General features: G+C 36.5%; 1 protein-coding gene across 2 annotated transcripts in view; it reads right to left on the bottom strand.

The window, feature by feature from the left end:
* The window catches only part of ATP9A (ATPase phospholipid transporting 9A (putative)), a 148,527-nt gene extending 127,375 nt beyond the window's left edge, over positions 1–21,152 (bottom strand). The window contains exons 1-2 of one of the 2 annotated variants that reach the window (XM_074288613.1): positions 21,000–21,152; positions 20,363–20,538 (exon numbers count right to left, since the gene is read on the bottom strand). In XM_074288613.1, the coding sequence (XP_074144714.1) occupies positions 20,363–20,430 (68 nt within the window). In that variant the 5' untranslated portion in view covers positions 20,431–20,538; positions 21,000–21,152. Of the gene's footprint in view, positions 1–20,362; positions 20,553–20,999 lie in introns of those variants that run through there. The other variant, XM_074288614.1, reaches the window with a different exon arrangement.
* Positions 21,153–21,862: the final 710 nt, after the last annotated feature.

A 21,862-nucleotide genomic window follows, 5' to 3' on the forward strand; every position in this document is an offset into this window, starting at 1 on the left:
ATATTGAGGTAGGGAGGGAGAAGCAAATGGAAAGAAATAAAGCAGAATTTTGTTTTGTTAAGGTATAGTGAATACAGCTTAGACTTTAGGGATCCTGAAGATGTAGTATAGATTTAAGTTTATAAATCTCACAAGACTTTTAAATACTGAAAGGAATCTTAGATATCATCTGATTCAATTCTCTCATTTTAGAGATGAGGAAACTGAGGAGATGGAAGAACTTGGCTACAATCACACAGTTTAGAAATCAAAGAGTCAAAATCAAAACATAGATCTCTTGACTCCAAATACAGTAAATTAGGGGTAGAGGTAGGAAGAGATTTATGAAATCCCTTATGAGATGTCTTTTATTGATTAGGAGGAAAAAAGAGGATAGGAAAAATTCCTTTGGGTGACAGGAAGAAAAAAGAACTCAAGATTTCTTTATGCTGTTAACTTCATACAAAATCAATTATGAAATATTACTACACTGTGGTCAACACAAAACAATATGAAAGATAAGAATACATATGAACTGATGCATGATGAAATAAGTAGAACAAAGAAAACTATACAATATAATATATACATATACAATATAAACATAATAAATATATAATAATTTTATATATGTCTGTTGTTAATAGATAAAGTAAATGCAATATATACCATATAAACAATATATACATGGACTACAACAATATTAAACAGAAAAAAGGGAAAAAATGAGATGCTTTATAACCACAATGACCAAGCTTAGTCTGAGAGATAAGAAGATGTATCTCTCTCTCTTTTTCACAAATGTGAGGAAGGAACTTTGGAGATAATACATGATATGTATAGTAAAACACTGAGGATATGTTGATTGGTTTGCTGAACTGCCTTCATTCTCTCTTTTTTTATTACAAAGGATAGATGGTAGGGTCAAGGAATATACTGAGAAATGGAAACAGGAAACATGAATAAAAATTACTTTTAAAAATTCCATATAATACATAGCTAAAAGAAAAACTTTAAAAACTTAAACTTGAAAAGCAACAAATATGAAGAATTTAAATAAAAATGGAAAGATATATGAATCTATGAGTGATTAATAAGGAGAACCAAGAACACCATGTATACAATAACTAAAAAGAACATTATAAGCAACCAAGCTCTGAAAACCATAATGATTTATCTTGTTACTAGAGAAGATAAAATGAAACATAGGATTTTATATCTGTTGAGATGTAGGAGATAAAGATTATGAATGCTTTGTGTAATTTCAGATATGTCACTAAGTAAATCAATTTTGCTAAGTGACCTTTGATTCACTTTACTGCAAGGCAGGGCTTTAATTTGAGCGGTGGATAGCATATGCAGAAATGATAATGACCAAAAAAAAAAAGCATCAAATTTATTTTTATTTTTAAAGGACCTATTTATACAAAAATATTAACAGCTTTTTTTTTTTTGTCACAGCAAAGAAATAGAAAAAGAGGAAGTACCTACCAAATGAGGAATGGCTAAACAAATTATGGTTTATAAATATGATGAAATACTACTGTGCTATAAGAAATGTTGAACAGAATGGCTTCAGAAAAAAATCCAGAAAAACTCACATAAACTTATATAAAAGTGAAATGAGTAGAACCAGGAAAACATTGTACACAGTAATGGCAACACTGAAAGATGGTCAACTCTGAATGACTTAGCTATTCTCAGCAGTACAGTGATCCAAGGTAATTCTGAAGGATCTGTGATGAAAAATGTTATTCTCATCCAAAGGAAGAACTAATGGAGTCTAAATACAGATTGAAGCACACTATTTTTCACTTTTTTTTTTCTTCTTTGGTCTGTGCTTTCTTTCACAATGTGATTAATATGGAAATATGTTTTGCATGATTATACATAATCTATATCAAATTGTTTATTATCTCAGGCAGGAAAAGGGAGTGAGAATTCACAACTAAAATTCTAAAAAATTAAATTTAAAAATTGTTTTACATATATATAATTAGGGGGAAATAAAATATTATTTTAAAAAATAAAGAAAAAGAAAAAATTATTTTTTAAAAAAGAAAATGAAAGTATACCCTGGGAAAGTACTCCATTAGAGTATTATTTCAGAGTGGTTTTGTAAATGGCATAAATTATGTGGTCCTATAGCCACAATAGTCCTTACTCTGAAGTGGATAGCTATTACTGAGGCTACACACTTCTCAGACTGAACCACAGTATGCCACAAATTCTCAGCTAAGTAATTTAGCACCATACAATCCACTCTAATTCAAAGAAATAATTCCTCCACAGGCCTCAGGAAGAACGTAAACCCAACAAATATAAATTGTCTAACAGGGTTAGAAATGTGGCTTTGTGGCTGCTTTAAAAGATCAGTACAATGTTGGTTTGGGAGTCTTGGCTATAGTAATTAGAGAATCTGTACCCTGTGGTAGACACAATATAAATTTGTAACATATAATACAATTTCTCTATTATGGGAAAATGCACTGAATATCCTTTTGATTACCTTTAAACTACTCTGTTCTATGCTAAGAAAGTCCAGTAATTGAATACCAGTTAATAAAGAAATGCATTTATTTTTCTGGAGAAAAAAAGGTCTGGAGTTGGTTTTATTTTTTTGGCATATTAGAAAGAATGTTAAATTACATTAACATAAGGGAATGTTACTGTTAGAGGAAATGATTTTTATAAATAGTTTGGAGAAGCTTGAAAAGATTTGTATAAACTGAGTCAGAAAGAACTAAGCAGAACCAGGAAAACAATATATACATTAGCTACAGCAATATAAACATGATGAAAAATAAAATGAAACTGAATACTGTGTAATTATAAACATTAAGCTCAGTCCTAAAGGAAAGAAAGCATACCTCCCATCTTTCTGCACAGAAGTGGACACCTATGAGTATGAAACTCAGCTTATACTGTTAGAAACCATTGATGTATTTGGTTAGCTCTGCTAAACTAATTTTTTCTCTTTTTCTTTTCTATTCTTTGGTACAAGAAATGGCTCTCTGGAGAAGTAAAAAATATACAAGTGGTACTTCAGTATTCATCATTAATTGGTTCCAGAAGGCACAATGAGTGGCAAGAACTACAAGTATCAAACAAATTTTTTCCCATAAGGAGTATATCTCCCAGACTGCAGCCTAATAATCCCTCCCCATTCAGTTACCCAATGGGACAAGTGGGACTTCTATCTGTGGAGAAACAAGCCAGCTCAGACTAGCCAGGTTCCTCTCTTCTTGACCCAATTTACTTTCTTAGAAGAACCATGACCTTTATACACTCCCCCTTCCCAATCAATCAAAACTACCTTGATGAGGAGGGAAAAGGGGTCCAGATATGTAGGCTCTGGCCACTATCCAGAGCTGCCAGGAGTCCTGGTTCCTCCAAAGTCATGTCTACCTCTGCCTGGACTCTTGCTGTTGCTGCTTGTGCTGTCACAGCTGCTCCTGCTGCTTTTCCTCCTGTTAAGCATGCCAGCCAATCTGTGCCCACTGTTTTAGAAGCCAGAAGACTATATTCTACAGCCACATTGTCCTAAAGAAACTGCCCTGTGAGCTTCCCCACTTAAGCCCACAACCTCAGCATCTTGGGCTTCAACCTACCTACCAGTCCTGACCTGGGGAGGAGCTACCCCTGGCTTAGGGCAGTAGCCACAATAGTAGCTTGGCTGTATACCCTAGCCAATCTCACATCCCTACTGTTCAACCAAGACGACAATTAAGTGCAAAGAATGTCAAGTGCTGAAGCATTTTTTTCTTATCTAATTGCATCAAATACCAAAGCATTCAGATTTGTGATTTTATATAACTGAAAAATTAGGTAAATTGATTGTCTCCAGAAATAAAATGAGTTTCAAAGCAGACAAGTGTCAAGATACCACTGTATCTATAAATAAAAATAATATATGTATAAATATGTATACATATATTGGATTTAATGTATATTTTAACAAGTTTAACACATATTAGATTATTTGCCCTAGGGGAGGAAGTCCGGGAAAAGCGGGGAAAACAGGGAACACAAGATTTTGTAAGGGTCAATTTTGAAAAATTATCCATGATATGTTTTGAAAATAAAAAGCTTTAACTAAAAAAGTTAAAATAAAATAAAAAAATAAGAAAATAAAAGGAATATAAAAACAAAAGTCATGCTCCACAAAAGCACTAGACTAAAAGTCAAAAGACCTAAGATGACATCCTAATTCTACTACTTACTAGCTGTGCAACTTTAAATAAGACATTTTCCTCTCTCTCTGGGCTCCATTTTCTTGGTCTGTAAAATAGTGTGTTAGCAATATTACTTGTTCTTTTTATTCACAGGGTGGTTGTGATATTCAAATGAGAAAATATAGCAATGCAACTATAATCATAAAGCCCTCTATAAGTATCACATACTGAAAGTTTAATTATTGCACAGTTATTATTTTCTATAACAAAGACAACTGATTACCTATAAGTGTCTCATCTGTAAAATGAGAAGACTGAAATATATAGATCTCCAGGTCCTTTTCCTGTTCTAAATCCTAGTCCTGCCACCTGTGAACAAGTTATCTATAAATTTCCTAAACTAGAAATTCCCAAACATTTGAATCTGTATTATTCTATAGTTTTATTTAACTCTGTAGTATAATTCTCCTCCCTTAACATCCCATCATTTGTTTAGACTAACATGAAGTAAAACTAATTCTGATTGCTATGGCAGCCCCTCAAATGACACTCCTCCGGCTGTGATAAATCCAGAATAAGGAATCTTAAACATAGGTTTCCTTCCATGTAATAATCATTACCTTTCCATTGTTATTTTCCTCTGGAACTTGGGTAACCTTAAACCTGTTGAGGAAGTTTTGATGCCAAGCAACCATCAGCCTTCTCATTTGTTTACCTTTATCCTCCCAACAGGGATTTTATTCAGTGGTAAGAAAAGTAGCCTGCCTTGTTTTCACCTTATTAGAAAGGCAAGTGAGGAAGGACAAATCCAAAAGATCCAAAGGAAAATGCCAGAACACTCATTACCTGTCACAGTTATGTTAGTAAACAAATTAAGTTTTCAAATGAGACATAAAACTCAATACAAGACTGTTGCAGAGAAGATGACAGTCTTCATGCAAGGAAAAACTTCTTAGCCATCAAAACTTTCCAAAAGTGGCACAGGCTACCCACAAAGTATGCTCCCCTTCATAGAAGATCTTCAAGAAAAAGCCTGTTACATAGCAGATGTTTAATTAATGCTTAGTGAATTGAACTGAAAAGCTGGATGAACATGTGTAGAATGTAATGTACATGTTGGGTGAGATGATCAAAGTCCCTCAGATCTCAGATTCAGTAACTTTAAAGGGCTTATTTAGATAAGCAGAGTAGAGTAGCAGATAGAAGTCTAGAATTGGATTCAAAAAGAATTCAGTTCATATCTTGCCTCAGATATTTATCAGCAATGTGATCCTAAGTAAAATCCTTAACCTCTCTTGTTTCAGTTTCCTTATCAGCAAAATGAAGGGATTTGAATTAATGATCTCTAATTTTCTTCCAATTCTAAATCTATCATCCTGCAAATATATGATAATAATATTAATAATGTTATGACATGATATATTATGTGACAGTATATGTTACATAAATATTTTACATGCTATGTATAGTACATATATCATTATATTGTACATGACATAATGATTATTATAAGAATAAAGAGTTATATTTTAAATGACATGCCAACATATCCATTTCTGCTTCAAGTCACAATCCAATTCAACTGAACAGTGACTGAGTACCTACTATGTGCAAAAAACTCATTATACCAAGAGTCAGTTATTGACTTAAAATTCTCTGCAGTATTTCTAGGAAGAAAAATTCCACATTCAATAAATTACAAATTAGAAATAAGTTTAAGTAAGTATAACAAATTGACAAGTAATCATAAAATGACATGAAATGTTTCCTTATATAAAAAAAATTGGACAACTCCTTGGATGGAAGCCTAACATTTGGAAAGGACCTCAAAATTGCCTATTGTAACTTTCTACCTTAAGAGGTCACTCAGATGGAAAGAACTCTATATAGAGTGTAAAGATATGAGTTTCAATTCCAATTCTTTCATTTATTTTGTGGGTGACTATAGGCCCTTCCTTAATCTCTCAGTTGCTATTTCCTAATCTAAAAATGGAGAAGATTGTATTAGATTACTTTTAACATGCCTTTCAGCTCTAAAAACTATTATCTACTTGTGCTATGATACAAAAATCTCTTCAGCAAAGACTAACAGGTGGTCATGTACCTCTTCTTAATTACTTCTTACTGATGGGGAACTCATAAAGCATCCTATTTCATGTTTAGACAGCTCCAATAGTTACTTAAAAAAAAAAAAAAAAAGCCTTCCTTTATATTGAGCCAAAATTCAGATGTCTATATCACTTACTCACAGGTCTTAATCCTGCTTTCTATGGTTACTAAGAGTAAAATGAGTTCAAATCTGATCTTAGACACTTAACACTTCCTAGTTGTGTGACCCTGGGCAAGTCACTTTTACCCCAGCCTCAGAAAAAAAAAAAAAAAAAAAAAAAAGAGTAAAATGAATCCTCACTGCACATAAGAATCTTTAAAATATAAGACTAATCTCCTTTTACTTACACATACACACACATACATATAGACACACAAACTTTTAATTGCTAATATGCCTAGTTCCTTCAACTGTTTGTCAATTATAAGTCTATATACCATCCTGACCTAATTTAATGACTTGAAAATATCATTAAATAAGATCCTGGGGCAGCTAGATAACACAGTAGGTGGAGCACCAGCCCTTAAGTCAGAAAGACCTGAGTTGAAGTCCTACCTCACACACTAATTGTGTGACCCTGGGAAGTCATTTAACTCTATTGGCCTCAGTTTCTTATGTATAAAATGAGCTGGAAAAGGAAAGTGCAAACCACTCCAGCATATTTGCCAAGTTAAAATACTCCCAGATCCCTCACTGAATCATCCAGTTTATAGTAATAGTAGTAGTAATAGCAACAACAGCAGCAGTAATAGCAGTAATAGTACTAATGGTAATAGTAGTAATAACTAGCATTTATATGGAACTTTAAGGTTTGCAAAATACTTTACAAATAATATTTCACTTGATCCTCACAACAACAATCCTAAAGGGTAAATATTGCTTTTATCCCTATTTTGCAATTGAGAAAATTGAGTCAGACAAAGATTTAAATGATTTGTCCAACTTCACACAGTTAAGATGTATCTGAAATAGGATTAGAACTCAGGTTTTTTCACTCTAGTCCCAACATTCTATGCATGGTACGTGCAGAAGTATGGTCCTGCACCAATCTTCTTATTTTACAAATAAGAAAATGATGCCCAAAGTCACACAGGTAGTAACCATCAGGTAGAATTTGAATTCAGGTTTTTTGACTTCATAACCAGTGGTCCTTTCTACTACATCATTCTGCTTATTCACAAATCTTTCTCTACAGACACTTCCCTCTCTAGATTCTGGAATCCTTGATAAAAACATATCCCTTAATCTCTGACTGTTGGGAGAGTTTTTTGAAATATCACATCTTCCCTGATCTTCTCTAGCTAAAAATGAAACTTAAGTTTTGAGGAATATATCCAGTCCCAAGGTTTGGGCTTGGTTTTCTTCATACCTATCCTTAGCTCTCTATTTCTATTTTTACCAGTTATACTAGTACCAGTTATACAGTGTAGGAAAATATCCAGAGAAAACAAAAACTATGCTTAGTCTCTTCTAATTACCCTGAAGGAATCAATGGACTATGGGTCTGGGTCTCTTCAAAGCACTAAACATGCCCTAATCCAGTCATTCAGTCATTTCTTCCCATGTGAAAACATCTAATCAAAAAGGAAGTTGGGAAAAGAATTCAAAATCTGGATAGAGGACAAATTTGAGCTATGCTACATGATTGACTATACCTCTGCTGTCTCTACAAATTTAAAATATTTTATTAAATGAAAATAATTTAGAAATTGAAAATATAAACTTAACATTTGATTCAAAAAAGGTTTTGGTGGCAATTCATGAATAACTACTGTAAGTCTATTAATAGGAAGGGACACATGGAAATAATTATGCAGTTAAGGCTCCATGGAACCTCTCTGAAACCAAACTTAAGAAAAGTGATTTTCATTTGGCTAAATTTTGAATTACTTTGATGCTCACCATGTGATTAAAAACAGAATCTCAATTTGCAAACAGTTTAAAGAAAATCCTTTGAGAATTCTCAAACAGCTCTTTAAAAGAAAGGGTTATGGTATTAATACAAAAAAGCTCAGTACTATCAAAATGTTAGTAGAAAATTTCTCTTCTCTCCATTATGAATTTTATTGGCACCAGATTTGTGGCTTCTACAGATATCCACTAAGTCATCTGAATGATATTTAAGTCTATTAACCCAAACAGGAATTACTGGTCCAACTGGTTTGTGAAAGGGGACAATACGTTTAAAGGACAAGTTAGAAGGCTGTTCTAAGTACACTTTTGTGCCAGTGTAATGATTTAATGAAATACAACTTCATCTTTTGTCATAACAGACCTACCCCAGGTTTACTAAAAGTATGTCAGAAGATAGTATCTGGAACCTTTTTATAAAGAAGGCAGTGTTTATACAGCAACTTCCTTTCCTGTTAGATTCTATTCCTTTCTAGGATTTCATGACCTGACTTTTGAAAAGTAGGCTGGTATTCAATAAAGAAAACCACTATTTAAACTCTGGTAAAGGAAATAGAACATAGATCTCCTTCCATTCTTGCTCAAATTTGATGTCTTCTTTTTTTCTTCCACTAGAAATCACAGATTCTAGAGCTTAATAAACCTTTAAGACATCACCTAGTCAATTTTTCTCATTTTACAAGTGGGAAAACTGAGACCAGTAAGCATATAATACCAGTATTTATATAGGCCCTTAGAAATGCAATTCATGTACCATAATTACTCTTTTTTTAAGAGTTTTAAAAATCCAAAATTAATAGATTACATTTCTATATCTGTTTATGGTCTAAAAAGCCCACAACATTAAGACAATTGGTGAAACTATAATTAATTAGTCTCATTTTTTCATTTTATAACTCAGGAAACATAGGTCCAAAGAGGTGATATAATTTGTCCCAGAACTTAGGTAGTATCTATCTGAGCTAGAACTTTAAATGTTCTGCCTGAGATTAGTACTAATTTTTGCTACAAAATGCAAAATTTTAGGACCTCATTCAATTTGGTAAATGAAACTATCTCAAAATTATTTTCATCATAGACTTTGTAAAAGAGAATACAACTGTGAATATCAAAGCACTGGCAGGTATCTCACTTATTTTTCCTCTAAGCAAGAGTCTAACATTTTTAGACTTATCAATCAGTATATGTAAGGCAATACATATTACCTAATGCCCAAACCTATGAAATCCTATGTTCACAAAAAAGTATTCAACAAAATGACTGAACAAATGTCTACAAGAACTATACTAAAAGGCAGCTGAATGGAGATTTATTGCAGTTACCAATCTTGATCATAGAAAATAATAAAAATTCATTTTTCTCCTCTAAGTAGATAGTGGAGACTTCAGGTACAGAATTTTGTATTAGCTGTCAAATAAAGTCATTTTGTAAGTCAATTTGTACGTTAGTTGTACTTAGCTATTTTTATTTATTAAAAAAAAAAAAAGTTAAATGAGGAATATATTCTTCCTTAAAATGAAAGTAATCTGTAATATAAAAATAAAACACATCAATAAAACTGAAAGTGGCAAAAAAAAAAAAAAAAAAAAAAAGGGTAAGAATAAAAATTTTAAAAACATTGTGAAAATCAGTAACTTCCAAAACCTACAGCATTGTAGGTATTTCAAATGTATTTCTACAAAAAGTAGAAAGTTTTTTTCTTCTTTAAAGCAAACATTGCCTGCCAAACAGTCAGTAAACATTAAGTACTAACTATGGTATTAAGCACTGTGCTAAGTGCCAGGAATCAAAATGAGGCAAAAGAGACAAGTCCCTGCCCTCAAGGAGTTTACCATCCAAAGGGAGAGACAAAAAGCAAATACATACTAAAAAACTATATACAGGATAAATGGGAAATAATTTTAAAATGGAAAAGGCTAGAATTAAAAGAGGTTAGAGAAGGTTTCCAGTAGAAAATGGTATTATAATTTGAATATAAAGGAAGTCAAGGTAACCAATTTATGTATCAGAGCTTGAGGCAGTTTACAAGGTACCAAAGCTTGGAGATCCAAGATATTAAGAATTGTTAAGGGATCCCCTAAACTTGTCTTTTTGAAGGGCTGCCATATTTTCCAAAATGGAACCCACCCTGAATGTGTCAAGGAAAAAGGTCCTCAGCCCTCCAGCTAACATATTTTATTGTTTGCACCCCAAGCTGGATTCTCTGTGTGTCCTTGGGAGGCAAGATAGGCGCCAGCCAGTCTGTGTCAGGCTGGAAAAAATGCTTATGCAACTGAGGTCCTTTGCAGATAAGGGTACATTCAGATCTAGCAGTTCCCAAGAAAAAAGAATGTGACTTTTGCCATCACCCCCACTCGTCCCCTTTAGGGATCGGTTACCACATCTCTCTCCTCCCATGCCATGCCCCTTTTTCTTTTCTCCTTTTGTTGTATAATCAATAACATGCAAACTTCTGTAAAGACCATGAATTTTTTGGGTGCTATATGCATGTTCATTTCTCTTGTAATAAACATGGTTTCCACATAAGTCTTGTGATGATTGCATGTTGACAAAGGGTAGAGTACAATATACCAGGGGAATGAGATGAGAATAAGGATGCTAGCTAGAGAGCCAACAGCATGTTAAGGAGACAGCTACTAAGTATAATTTAATAGTCAACAAAAGCCAATATAGATAAATGTTCAAGGACATAAACAAATAGTAACTTTGTAAAAAATGTTCCAAATCACTAATATTAAGAGAAATAAAATTTTAAAAAATCCTGAGGTTTGCCTCATACCCAGAAAATTGACAACAAAAAACAAAAGATGGGAAAAGTCAGTACTGAAGAGGGTTGTTGAAAAGAAGTACATTGTTGGTTAAGCAATAAATGAGTACAAGCATTTTGGAAAGCAATTTGGAATTTTGCAAATAAAATGGCTAAAAGTTCCATATCTTTGACACAGAGATTCTTCTCTCACAAGGAGATTATTGACAAAAATAAAGCTGTGATATACCTCAAAATATAAATTTATAATCAATACTTTTGTGTATGTGGTAGTAAAGAACAGGAAACAAAGCATATATGCAGTTTGAGAATAATTATAGATGTAACTGGGGGAAATGAAATGCTAAATATTCTCATTTGAAAATTTATTTCAATACTTTATTTTATTTTCCAAATACATGCAAAGATACTTTTCAACATTCATTTTTGTAAGACTTTATGTTCCAGATAATACTAAATATTCTCCAAAAGAAAGAAAGAAAGGAAGGAAGGAAGGAAGGAAGGAAGGAAGGAAGGAAGGAAGGAAGGAAGGAAGGAAGGAAGGAAGGAAGGAAGGAAGGAAGGAAGGAAGGAAGGAAGGAAGGAAGGAAGGAAGGAAGGAAGGAAGGAAGGAAGAAGAAAGAAAGAAAGAAAGAAAGAAAGAAAGAAAGAAAGAAAGAAAGAAAGAAAGAAAGAAAGAAAGAAAGAAAGAAAGAAAGAAAGAAAGAAAGAAAGAAAGAAAGAAAGAAAGAAAGAAAGAAAGAAAGAAAGAAAGAAAGAAAGAAAGAAACTAAATAATGGAGAAAAAAACTAATTAAAAAATATAAATATATTGGAAAATAGTAATATATATATGTAGTACATGAATGCAATGGAAATGCCAAATATACAAACTACAGAGAAGCACTGAAAGTCTTGTATGAAAGGATGCAAAGTAAAATTAGCAGAGTCAAGAGAACAATATATACAATGACTACAATGAAGTAAATGAAAAGGAAAATTACAACATAAGTGGAAAATGAATGCTGTAAAATAACAAAGAACAAGCATGGTCCAAAGGAAAGATATAAGAAAACACCTCCCCTACATCTTGCAGAAGTCAGAGATACACTTGTATGGAACACTGCATATAATGTCTAATTTTTTTATGCATTGATCACTTTTGGCTAATTGAATTTGTCTTTTTCCTTTTTTTTCTCTTAAAAAAAAAAAGTCTGTTATACGGAATGGTCCTTTGGGAGGAGAAAAAAGGATACAAGGAGAAATGAATCACTACAAATATCACTACAAATTCATTTTTGGGAAAAAAAATTAATAGTAAAGTACCTAAGGCACTAATTTTTCCCCATAATTTCTTTCTTATCTCCCAATATAACTCCTACATTATTGAATATAGGGTCTGGAGAGAAAAAGAAGAAATAAAATATCTAGGAAGCTACAAATGGCAACAGTCCTACTTTTCTAAAACATTTAAACATGCTCATTCTCCTTTTGCTAAGCTATATCAAAAGTATCAAAAGTAGCTCAAGCTGTACTGATTGGAACCACTGGAAAATTCTTAAGAGACAGCGTCACAGATTGATTTAACTGAGTAAAATGATTTTGGATAGTTTTCTTATAATGGTTCACATTTCTATTTTAATTAAAGGTTTGCAGAGCCCTTGATATATGTCATTTCGTGTGATCTTCACAGTAACCAGTACTATTACTAGCCCCATTTTACACAAGTAACTAAATATTCTTCAGAAAGAAAGAAGGAAGAGGAAGGAAGGAATGAACGAACGAACTAAGTGACAGAGAAAAAAATTTCAGAAAACATTAAGCGACTTGTTTGGGATCACAAGTAGTGTGTCTCGTGAGATAGATGCCCAGGTCTTTCTCACTGATCAGTTAAGGCTCTATCTACTAAGCAATACTACCCTCATCAAATATCATATTTGTTTGGAGGGTAACGATAGTTTGTATCCATTCCCCAAGTGTATAATTAGAAAAGGAAGACATGGAAAGATCAAGATTAAGTTGGAAGAAGAGAATTAGACAAGATCCTTTCTCTTTCTGGATTTCAAATATCTCATCTGAAGAATAAAAGTGGGGAGAGGACTGGATGGACTAAAAGCTCTTTTAGGTTCCTGTCTTCCAGGTCTTAAATTTCTAAAAGTTTTTTAAATTCTTAAGTTTTTCAGCTAAAAAAAATCATTTAAAATTAACCAGCATATATTAATACCCCTTTTCCAATGCACTGTGCTCAGATTCCTAGGTGGAAAAATAACAATTCCTTGCCTTCAAAAACTTACAATCCAAGAGGTCAGATAAAATATGTACCTATATAAAGAGCATATGCTTTGCATAAGAAAGGTCAAAGTGGTCTGAGAGTTTCAGGAAAGCCAGAGATACATCTAGATGAGAAGAATTAAGAACTGCTTTTAAGAACAGAACACCTTAGATGGGCCTTGAATCACAATAGAGAGAAGACTTCATACCTGATCCATCCTTATGAATAGTTTTATACTCTAAGGATTACTTTGGCAAAGTGCAGGCCCATAACCACCACAGAATAGATTCCCCACTGACCATTTTTGCCATCTTTCATCTCCCTCTCAGCCTGAACCTAAAGAAATATGATAAGAGCTACAACACAATTAAGTGATCTAATAAAAAGCCACAGAATAGTAGAAAAAAAGATTTTTTTCAGCCACCAAAGTGTTAAGCTAACACTTAAAAGCTGTGCACTTCTAGATAAGTTTCATCATCTGTAAAGTAAAAATAATATCTGTATATAAAATGGTGCTCCAATCACTATTGATCAGAGAAATGCAAATTAAGACAATTCTGAGATACCACTACATACCTGTCAGATTGGCTAAGATGACAGGAAACAATAATGACCAATGTTGGAGGGGATGTGGGAAAACTGGGACACTGATACATTGTTGGTGGACCTGGGATCGGATCCAACCATTCCGGAGAGCAATTTGGGACTATGTTCAAAAAGTTATCAAACTATGCATACTCTTTGATCCAGCAGTATTTCTACTGGGATTATATCCCAAAGAGATCTTAAAGGAGGGAAAGGGACCACATGTGCAAAAATGTTTGTGGCAGCCCTCTTTGTAGTGGCAAGAAACTGGAAACTGAATGGAGGCCCATCAATTGGAGAATGACTGAATAAGTTATGGTATATGAATGTTATGAAATATTATTGTTCTGTAAGAAATACCCAACAAGATGATTTCAGAAAGGCCTGAGAGACTTACATGAACTGATGCTGAATGAAATGAGCAGAACCAGGCGATCATTATACATGACAACAAGACTATACAATAATCAATTCTGATGGACATGGCTCTCTTAACAATGAAATGATTCAAATCAGTTCCATTTGTTCAATGATGAAGAGAGCCAACTACACCCAGAGAGAGAACCATGAGTACTGAGTGTGGTCCACAACATAGCATTCTCACTCTCTCTGTTGTTGTTTGCTTGTATTTTGTTTTCTTTCTCAGTTTTTTTTCTTCCTTCTTGATCTGATTCTTTTTGTACAGCAAGACAACTGTATAAAAATATATACATATATTGGATTTAACATGTATTTTAACATATTTAACATGTATAGAACTATCTATCAGCTAGGGGAGGGGGGTGGGGAGAAGGAAGGGAAAATTTGGAACAAAAGGTTTTATAAGAGTCAGTTTTGAAAAATTACCCATGCATGTATTTTGTAAATTAAGAGCTTTAATTTAAAAAAAGAAATTATCTGTATTTCCTATGTCCTCCAATTGTGAGGAAAGCATTTAAAACAGTAAAGTATGTTAAGTGAACTATTATTATAATTAGTGAGATAATCTACCTTAAATTCCCTCATCAATACTAAAGACAGTTATCCAGAATTACATCCTGATTAGCAATTTCTTATTTCTATGTTTATTCTTTTTTTTTGTTGAAAACTAAGTCATCAATTCCATTTTAATGTGCTATACTAGTAAACTACTACCTTCATAATTATGTGTGTAGGATGTAGTTAAATATAAACTCCAAATTTGACATTAAAGCCCTTCACAATCTGTCTCCAGACTATATTTTCCAGATTATTGAATGTTACTCCCCTTCACATACTGCAACCAGACTGACCTATTTAAAGTTTCTCCAACTCAGTATTCTATCCCAGCTTGTGTGCTTTTGGTCTTGTTGTTTTTAATTTTGCACAGTGTCTATCCCATGTTTTGGTTGTACTCCTTCATTAACTGTAGGTCCTTCAAGGTACAACTCATGTCACAACTCAAAAGAAGCTTTTCTTCTGTCCCAGTTGTTAGAACTCTCTATTCTTCCGATTCTGCCTCTCTGTGTCTCTACCTCTCCTCTATCTATTTCTCTATCTCACACACACACACACACACACACACACACACACACACACACACACACACACACTTATCTATATGTTACATTCCCCTCTCCCTCCCTGAAAGCAATTTCTCCCTATAATTAGGTCAGTACCTAAAAGAGCACTGGCAGGATAGCACAGGCTCTTGGAGAGTGAAGATTGTCTCTTCCTTTTCTTTTTTTCTAATTTGTATACCCATTGCTCTCATTCAGCAAAGGGTTCATAAGAGGCCCTTAATAATTGCTTCCCCTCTAAATACTTACCACCTCTATCACCTACCAATTTCCCTTTATGTAGAAAGGACTGGATTTGATAATTATCAGTTCAGGCCTTTTCCACCTCTGAAACAGTTGTCTGCATAATTTCAGTGTTAGAAAGAACCCCAGAAACCATGGAAGGTCATAATTGAAAAATAAATTTTCACTACAGCCCAGATAGACATCTAGCCTTAGCCTCAAAGCCAGAAGGAACCCACTGCCTCCCCAAGACATCCCTTCTGAATGACTCTAATTATTAGGAAGTTTTTCTTCCCAAAAAGCATAAATCTACCTTTCAGCACCTTCCACCCACAGCTCTAAATTCTGCCCTCTGGGGCCAAAGCAGAACAAGTTTAATCCCTCTTTCTCCTGACAGCCCTTCAAATACTAGAAGATAACTATCCTGTCTTCTCTAGACTAAATAACCCCATTTCTGTCAATCTATCCTCAGTTTAAGGACCTTCACATCATGTCCACCCTTGTCTGAACACTATCAGCTTGTCAATATCCTTTCTAAAAGCTACCATTCAGAAATTGAGACCATCTCCAAATGCAGCCTGATTAATGCCAAATATCAAAGGTCTACAATTTCCCTCACTCTTGACACTATGCCTCTTTTAATTTAACTTCAAATCACATTAACTTAAAAAAAATTAATTTCTGTTTTACCCTATGGACTTGAACTCAGATCTTCCTGGTTTTGAGGCCAATTTACATCTCTTATTCCATATTGCTTCTCTTCATTAGAAAAGTCCTAAATTTACTGATTCCCTTTTGTGAAGATGAGGACTTTTGTTCTTCTCTCCACTGGAAATACCTTTCCCTTTCCCTACAATATATCAAAGGTGGTAGTGGGGGAAGTGTGTCAGAAGTTACTTCCACTACTTTTTTCAGTGTCTAGATATAGTTTGTCTGGATCTGACTTGAATTCTTCAAGGGCAGTTACAGTTTATCTATTCCTACTTATCTTGAGTTCCAACATCTTAAAGACTATTTCTGTTTGTATCAAGTTCTCTATAACAAAGAACTGCATAAATAAAATCTACTCTTATCAGTTTAGGATTACTCCTGAAAAAATCACCCAGTTAGTGGGATTTACTTGGGCTACAACTTGTTTTATTCTTTTCTCTTCCCTTAGTATCTACTATATATCACTTTAACTGAAGTTACAAAGACTACAAGGAGAAATTGATTAACTTTACAACTCTGGTAGTTGGGTTCCCATTCTCTAATTTATTCTTCCAGAATAAACAGAATAGCCTTAAAGAGATGCACAGTGGTTCTTCCAAATGATTCAGGAAATTATTACCTAAGTGCAATAAATAGTACACCTCAGGCACCTCAGGCCCGAAAGAGTTAATAAACTTGCAAAGTTTATCCTAGTATATTTTAGGAATTTCTGACTCACAACTCCAACTCCAAACAGTATAATTAGCTAAAATTAATTAACTAAAATTGATAATCATCTATTTCTACAAAAAGACATGGAAAATTATGTTGTATTTATCTTGACACACCAAACAAGAAGTATTTATTAAGCTCTTACATCAATTGTGCCAGATACCAGGGAAATGAAGGTAAAATGAAAGTCCCTACTCTCAAAAAGTTTACATTAGTCCATTGGGGCAGGCAATATGTACATACATAATGATATACAAAATAAATACAATTTTCCCCCCCAGGGGTTTCAAGGCACTAGCATCTGGGTAGAGATCAAGAAAGGTCTCATGAAGGATATGTTTTTTAAAGTAAGCTTAGGAGGATGCTAAGAATTCTAAAGGGAAAGGCTAGATGACTCAATAGAGTGCCAGCCAGGAATCAGGATGACCTGAATTCAAATTTGACCTCAGAAGATCACTAGCTGCTTGACACTGAGCAAGTTCACTTAATCTCTGTTTGCCTTAATCCACTAGGGAAGAAATGGAAAACCATTCTAGTATTGTTGCCAAGAAAATCCCATGGACAGTATGGTCCAGAGGGTTATGAAGATTTAGACAGGACTAAATAACAACAAAGTATTCTAAGAGACAGAGAGGAAAGGAAGGCGCATTAAAGAGCTTACCTGTGCCTGGATAGAGAAGAAAAAATTAAAATGTCAGATGAGAAATGTCAAGAAAGCCAGTTTATCTAGGCCATAAAGTGCAGGAATGTCATACAGTTGCCTATTTTTCATTTTTCGGTGATAAGTGTACAGTAGGGCAAAACATTCTAAAATCAGAATGTGACCCTCAGGATCCTTGCTCTACTAATCACCTGCCAGTGTAACAATGAAGTCATAGCTCTTCCGGGAGCCTCAATTTCTCATCTCATAAAAGGAAAATAACAGTATTTACACCTCCTTACCAAGCAGTTCTAAGGAGGTTTTTAATTTCTAATTCAACATGGCCATAAGAGAATTATTTTGGAGAGTACAAAATGTCCATTATACAACATCCCTTTTTGGAAACTAGTTTTTAATCCTGTCATCTCATGAAAACTCTCTCAATGCTGCTAAAAAATCTTTCCCGATGCAAAAATATCCAACTTCACAACATGTAACCAAAAGTGTGTATGCATGGATAAAATTAATTTTACATGTGCAAAACAGGATTGGGAAGGTAACACTCAAATACAAATGCATAGAGGGGTATCTGAAGCTCAGTTTACATAGACAAAGGCAAGTGCCTAAATGCATAAATTTTAAATAACTGATAACTATGACTCAGTTTAAGAGTAAAAGGCTTTCAAGATAATTATGGCTATTTGTCACCATGTTCAAGACAGGAATTTAAGACTAAAACAATTTCAACAATACTTAGAGAAAGCACATATCCTCAACACAATTTTGCTCCATTTTCTCTCCAGCCCACACATTCTTCATCATAAGAAATTACTACTATGTCAATAGTGTCCTATGGGACTCTGAAGTACCATAGAAGGAAAGGGAGGCTCCTAGAAGCCTTAGAGAAGCTGCTGGCAAGTGCTTAAGGCCTAGGACAGCAGACCTTAGATAACCAAAAAGAGCTCAGGGCTAGAAATCAGAAGACATCTAGATTCCAGGCCCAGCTCTAACCAGGTGTGTAGGCTTAGTTCTTAGTTTTTGGATCTTAATAAAATGAAGGGATTGGGCTAACATTCTATGTTCTATATTCTCTTTCAGCTCTGATATTCTAGATATCCAATGGTTAGTAGTGTAACACCGTAAAAAATATTCTTTCATCATATGTCTCCTATTAAGCTATCAACCCAGAAAAGTCAGTAGGGTGTCTGATTTTGTGGTCCTTGACGGCTTGCTCCTTTGGGGTTTTTTTTTTTGGTGAGAGATTAAGAAAGGGGAGTCAAAAGGTGTTCTTTCTTCAAAGTTAATTTTTTTTTTTTTAAGAAGGAAGACGAATAGAAAGGAGTAAGAGGAAGAAAAAGGAGGAGGAAATAATGATGATGATGATGATATTCCCTTTTACAAGTTTGTAGACATTAGGCCTAGAAGCATGTTTCAAATGAATTGGGAAACAAAGTTACTCCACAGTAGAGACAAGTACATTGACTCGTCGTCCAGGAACATTTCCTTCCCCATGGGCCCATATCTGGTCTTAGGTTCACACAGAGGTGAACAGACACCTTTGCAAAGAATGGAAACACCAGACCAAGAGCGAGGATGTGCCTCCAAATGCCTCTAGTTCGTCGGGGGGAAAAAAAAGAGCACCACCACGGTGGGTGTGGAAACCAGGGCAGGTCCCACAAATCACCTCGGAGCTGGCACGTCCCCTGGCAACCCCTCCCTCTACATGGGGGTGTGGGACGGAGGGCACCGCGGGGAAGCGACTTTCACTCCGATCTGAGTCTTCACACAATTATTTCCCCAGGATCAAGGTATGAAATTATAGGCAACACAAGAAATTATAGGAATCCGCAATTCATTCCAACCCCCTCTCTAAAGGAGAGGAAATAGAAAATAATCTTTTAAACGCAAAAGCGATTGGTTCCCAGAGAAGTGAGGCTCAATCTGTGCACTTATGGGTAATTACTATTATTAATTAATAATAATTATTCTTTGGAATAAAAGAGACTGTCCGCTGGCAGGTCAGGTCTTCTTGACTGACGGCTTTTCACTGCTTAGCTCAGAGCAGGGGGAAGGGAATCTGGGAATGCCGAGTCAGCCTGGGAGCTTAGGTAGGAGGTAGGCCTGGGTGGAGCTCCCCCGCTCCGCGTCCCCCGCCGGGAACGCTCCCCGGGAGGCGAAGATCGCTTCTCCAGCGGGAATCCCGCCCCCCACCCAGTCCCAGCGGGGATCCCGGCGCTACTGGGCAGGGTCTGCGCTCCGGACCCGGCGGCTTGCTGGGTGTGTCGTTGGCAATGGCGTCAGACGGACTCCAGGAGCAACCTGTCAGCTCCCACGGCCGCTTTCACTTCCCTCGGCCCAGCCCGAAGGTCAGGATCCCCAGCAGGCGACAAGCAGCAGGGGCAAATAGCCCGCGGAGCCAAGCCGCCTCTCCCAGGGCAGCCCCAGCACGCCCCCTCCTCGGCGCAGGGACGCGCCCCCTCTCGCTAGGATTCAGGAAAGGAGTGTCCGAGACCCTGTTCCGCGTCCTCACTGCTCAGATGCAGGAGGAAGAAGCGGGAGGGGGCCGCGACAACCCCGGGAACAAAGGGAGACTGCGCCCCTCCTTCTAAGGAGAACGGGGTGCCGATTCGCTCCCTCGGGACGAAGAGCCCCACACCTTGGCCCAGGGTCCGCGCCGGCGGCGGCCCTCGCTGAATGCCCCCAGACCTTCCCTCATCTTCTGTACCCCATTCTCCATCCCCGTGTGCCAGGGTCGCACTCACCCAGCGCGGTGCTTGTTATCCATTCGTTTCTTGTGCCTGACAGGCTGCAGAGGGATGTTATCGGTCATGTCGGCGGCGCTCGCTGCAGCCGCTGGGGAGGAGACTGGGATTCACTTCCCAGCAGCGCCACGCCTCGGCCCCGCCTGGCCTCCAGTTGACAGCGGCTACCGCGGGGGCTGTGGATGGGGGAGGAGGCCCACGGGCAGTGGGTGTATGGATGCGCTAGAGCGCCTTCCCCCGCCCACGCACCGAGCCGCGGGCGGACAGCCGGACAGTCCCACTCCCAGTTCTCAGCTCTCCAAGCGCCCTAATTGGGCGGCCCCCTCCCCAGCACCTACACAGCTCCGCCCCCTCTTCCTTCCATTCAGTGAGAGCCACCGCCGTCTCCTACTGCCGCCCCCAATCACATACATACGCGCACACACACACACACACACACACACACACACACACACACACACACACACACACACTAAGACAACAAAAACACAAACCCCACACGGTCCCAAACGCGCGTGTGCACACGCGCACACGCTCACACTGCAGCTGCTCCTTAACCCACACGCCTAACTCCCCACCAGCAAACTGGCCATTCTTCCTTCCCTTCCACTGCCTCCCATTCCAAATAAGCGGGTACCTCGGCTCCCCATTTCGACCGTGACCGTGGCTGACACTGCCTTCTTAGCCCAGCTTTCTTGTCCCTGAGCATCTTGTCTCCTGTTATCTATTCTTCCAGACCAGACTATGAAATAGCCATGTCTGCACTCAGTCTCAAATCCGCCCCACTCACGTTTCTTTGCCGCCCCACCCACCCACCACGGCCTTGAGTTGGGGACACCAAGTACCCTTTTACTAGGATGGAATAATCAAATCCTGCCAAACATTGTACCAAAACCCTCCAAAAATTTTTTTCAAGTTCAACCTTTCCCTCCTTTGCTCATTGCTCAGCAGAGGTAATTGTGCGAATAATTACACAAAAAAGTCCCTTCTAGATGTGTGCTCTATACTTAGAATAAATTCCTAGCTCACCGCAAACTCTTGGAATTCTTACCTTCCTTCAAAATTTAACAAGTTTCTACTTCCTACTTGTAAGTAGCATGGAGAGTACTAAATAAAAATAAAACACTTTGCTCAGGTAGTCTTCCACCGACTCCCCAGAAAGCCCCCAACAGCCCAACCCTTATTTCCGTATAGAAACTTGTCAGGTCAGCTCAGAGAGTGTGAATGTTCACTTGGTGCATGTCTGAAGCGTTAGACTAGCCTCTTGTACGCTCTTACACAGCCAGAAAAATATGAAAGTAACAGGCTCCTTAACCCCCTGGGTCAATCAAATCTTTGCCTTTTAGGGAAAAAAAAAAAGTTAGCCTAGCTTTCAAAGCAGAGACCTTGATAAATGTTGTTCCTCACAAATGCATATATATAGCTGAAAATCATGGAATGTCATTATCTCTGAAAAATGAAAATTACAAGTTACCAAAAAGATAACCAGCAAATGCCCGG

This window comes from Sminthopsis crassicaudata, chromosome 2 (genome assembly GCF_048593235.1).
Source record: "Sminthopsis crassicaudata isolate SCR6 chromosome 2, ASM4859323v1, whole genome shotgun sequence".
NCBI lineage: Eukaryota > Metazoa > Chordata > Mammalia > Dasyuromorphia > Dasyuridae > Sminthopsis > Sminthopsis crassicaudata.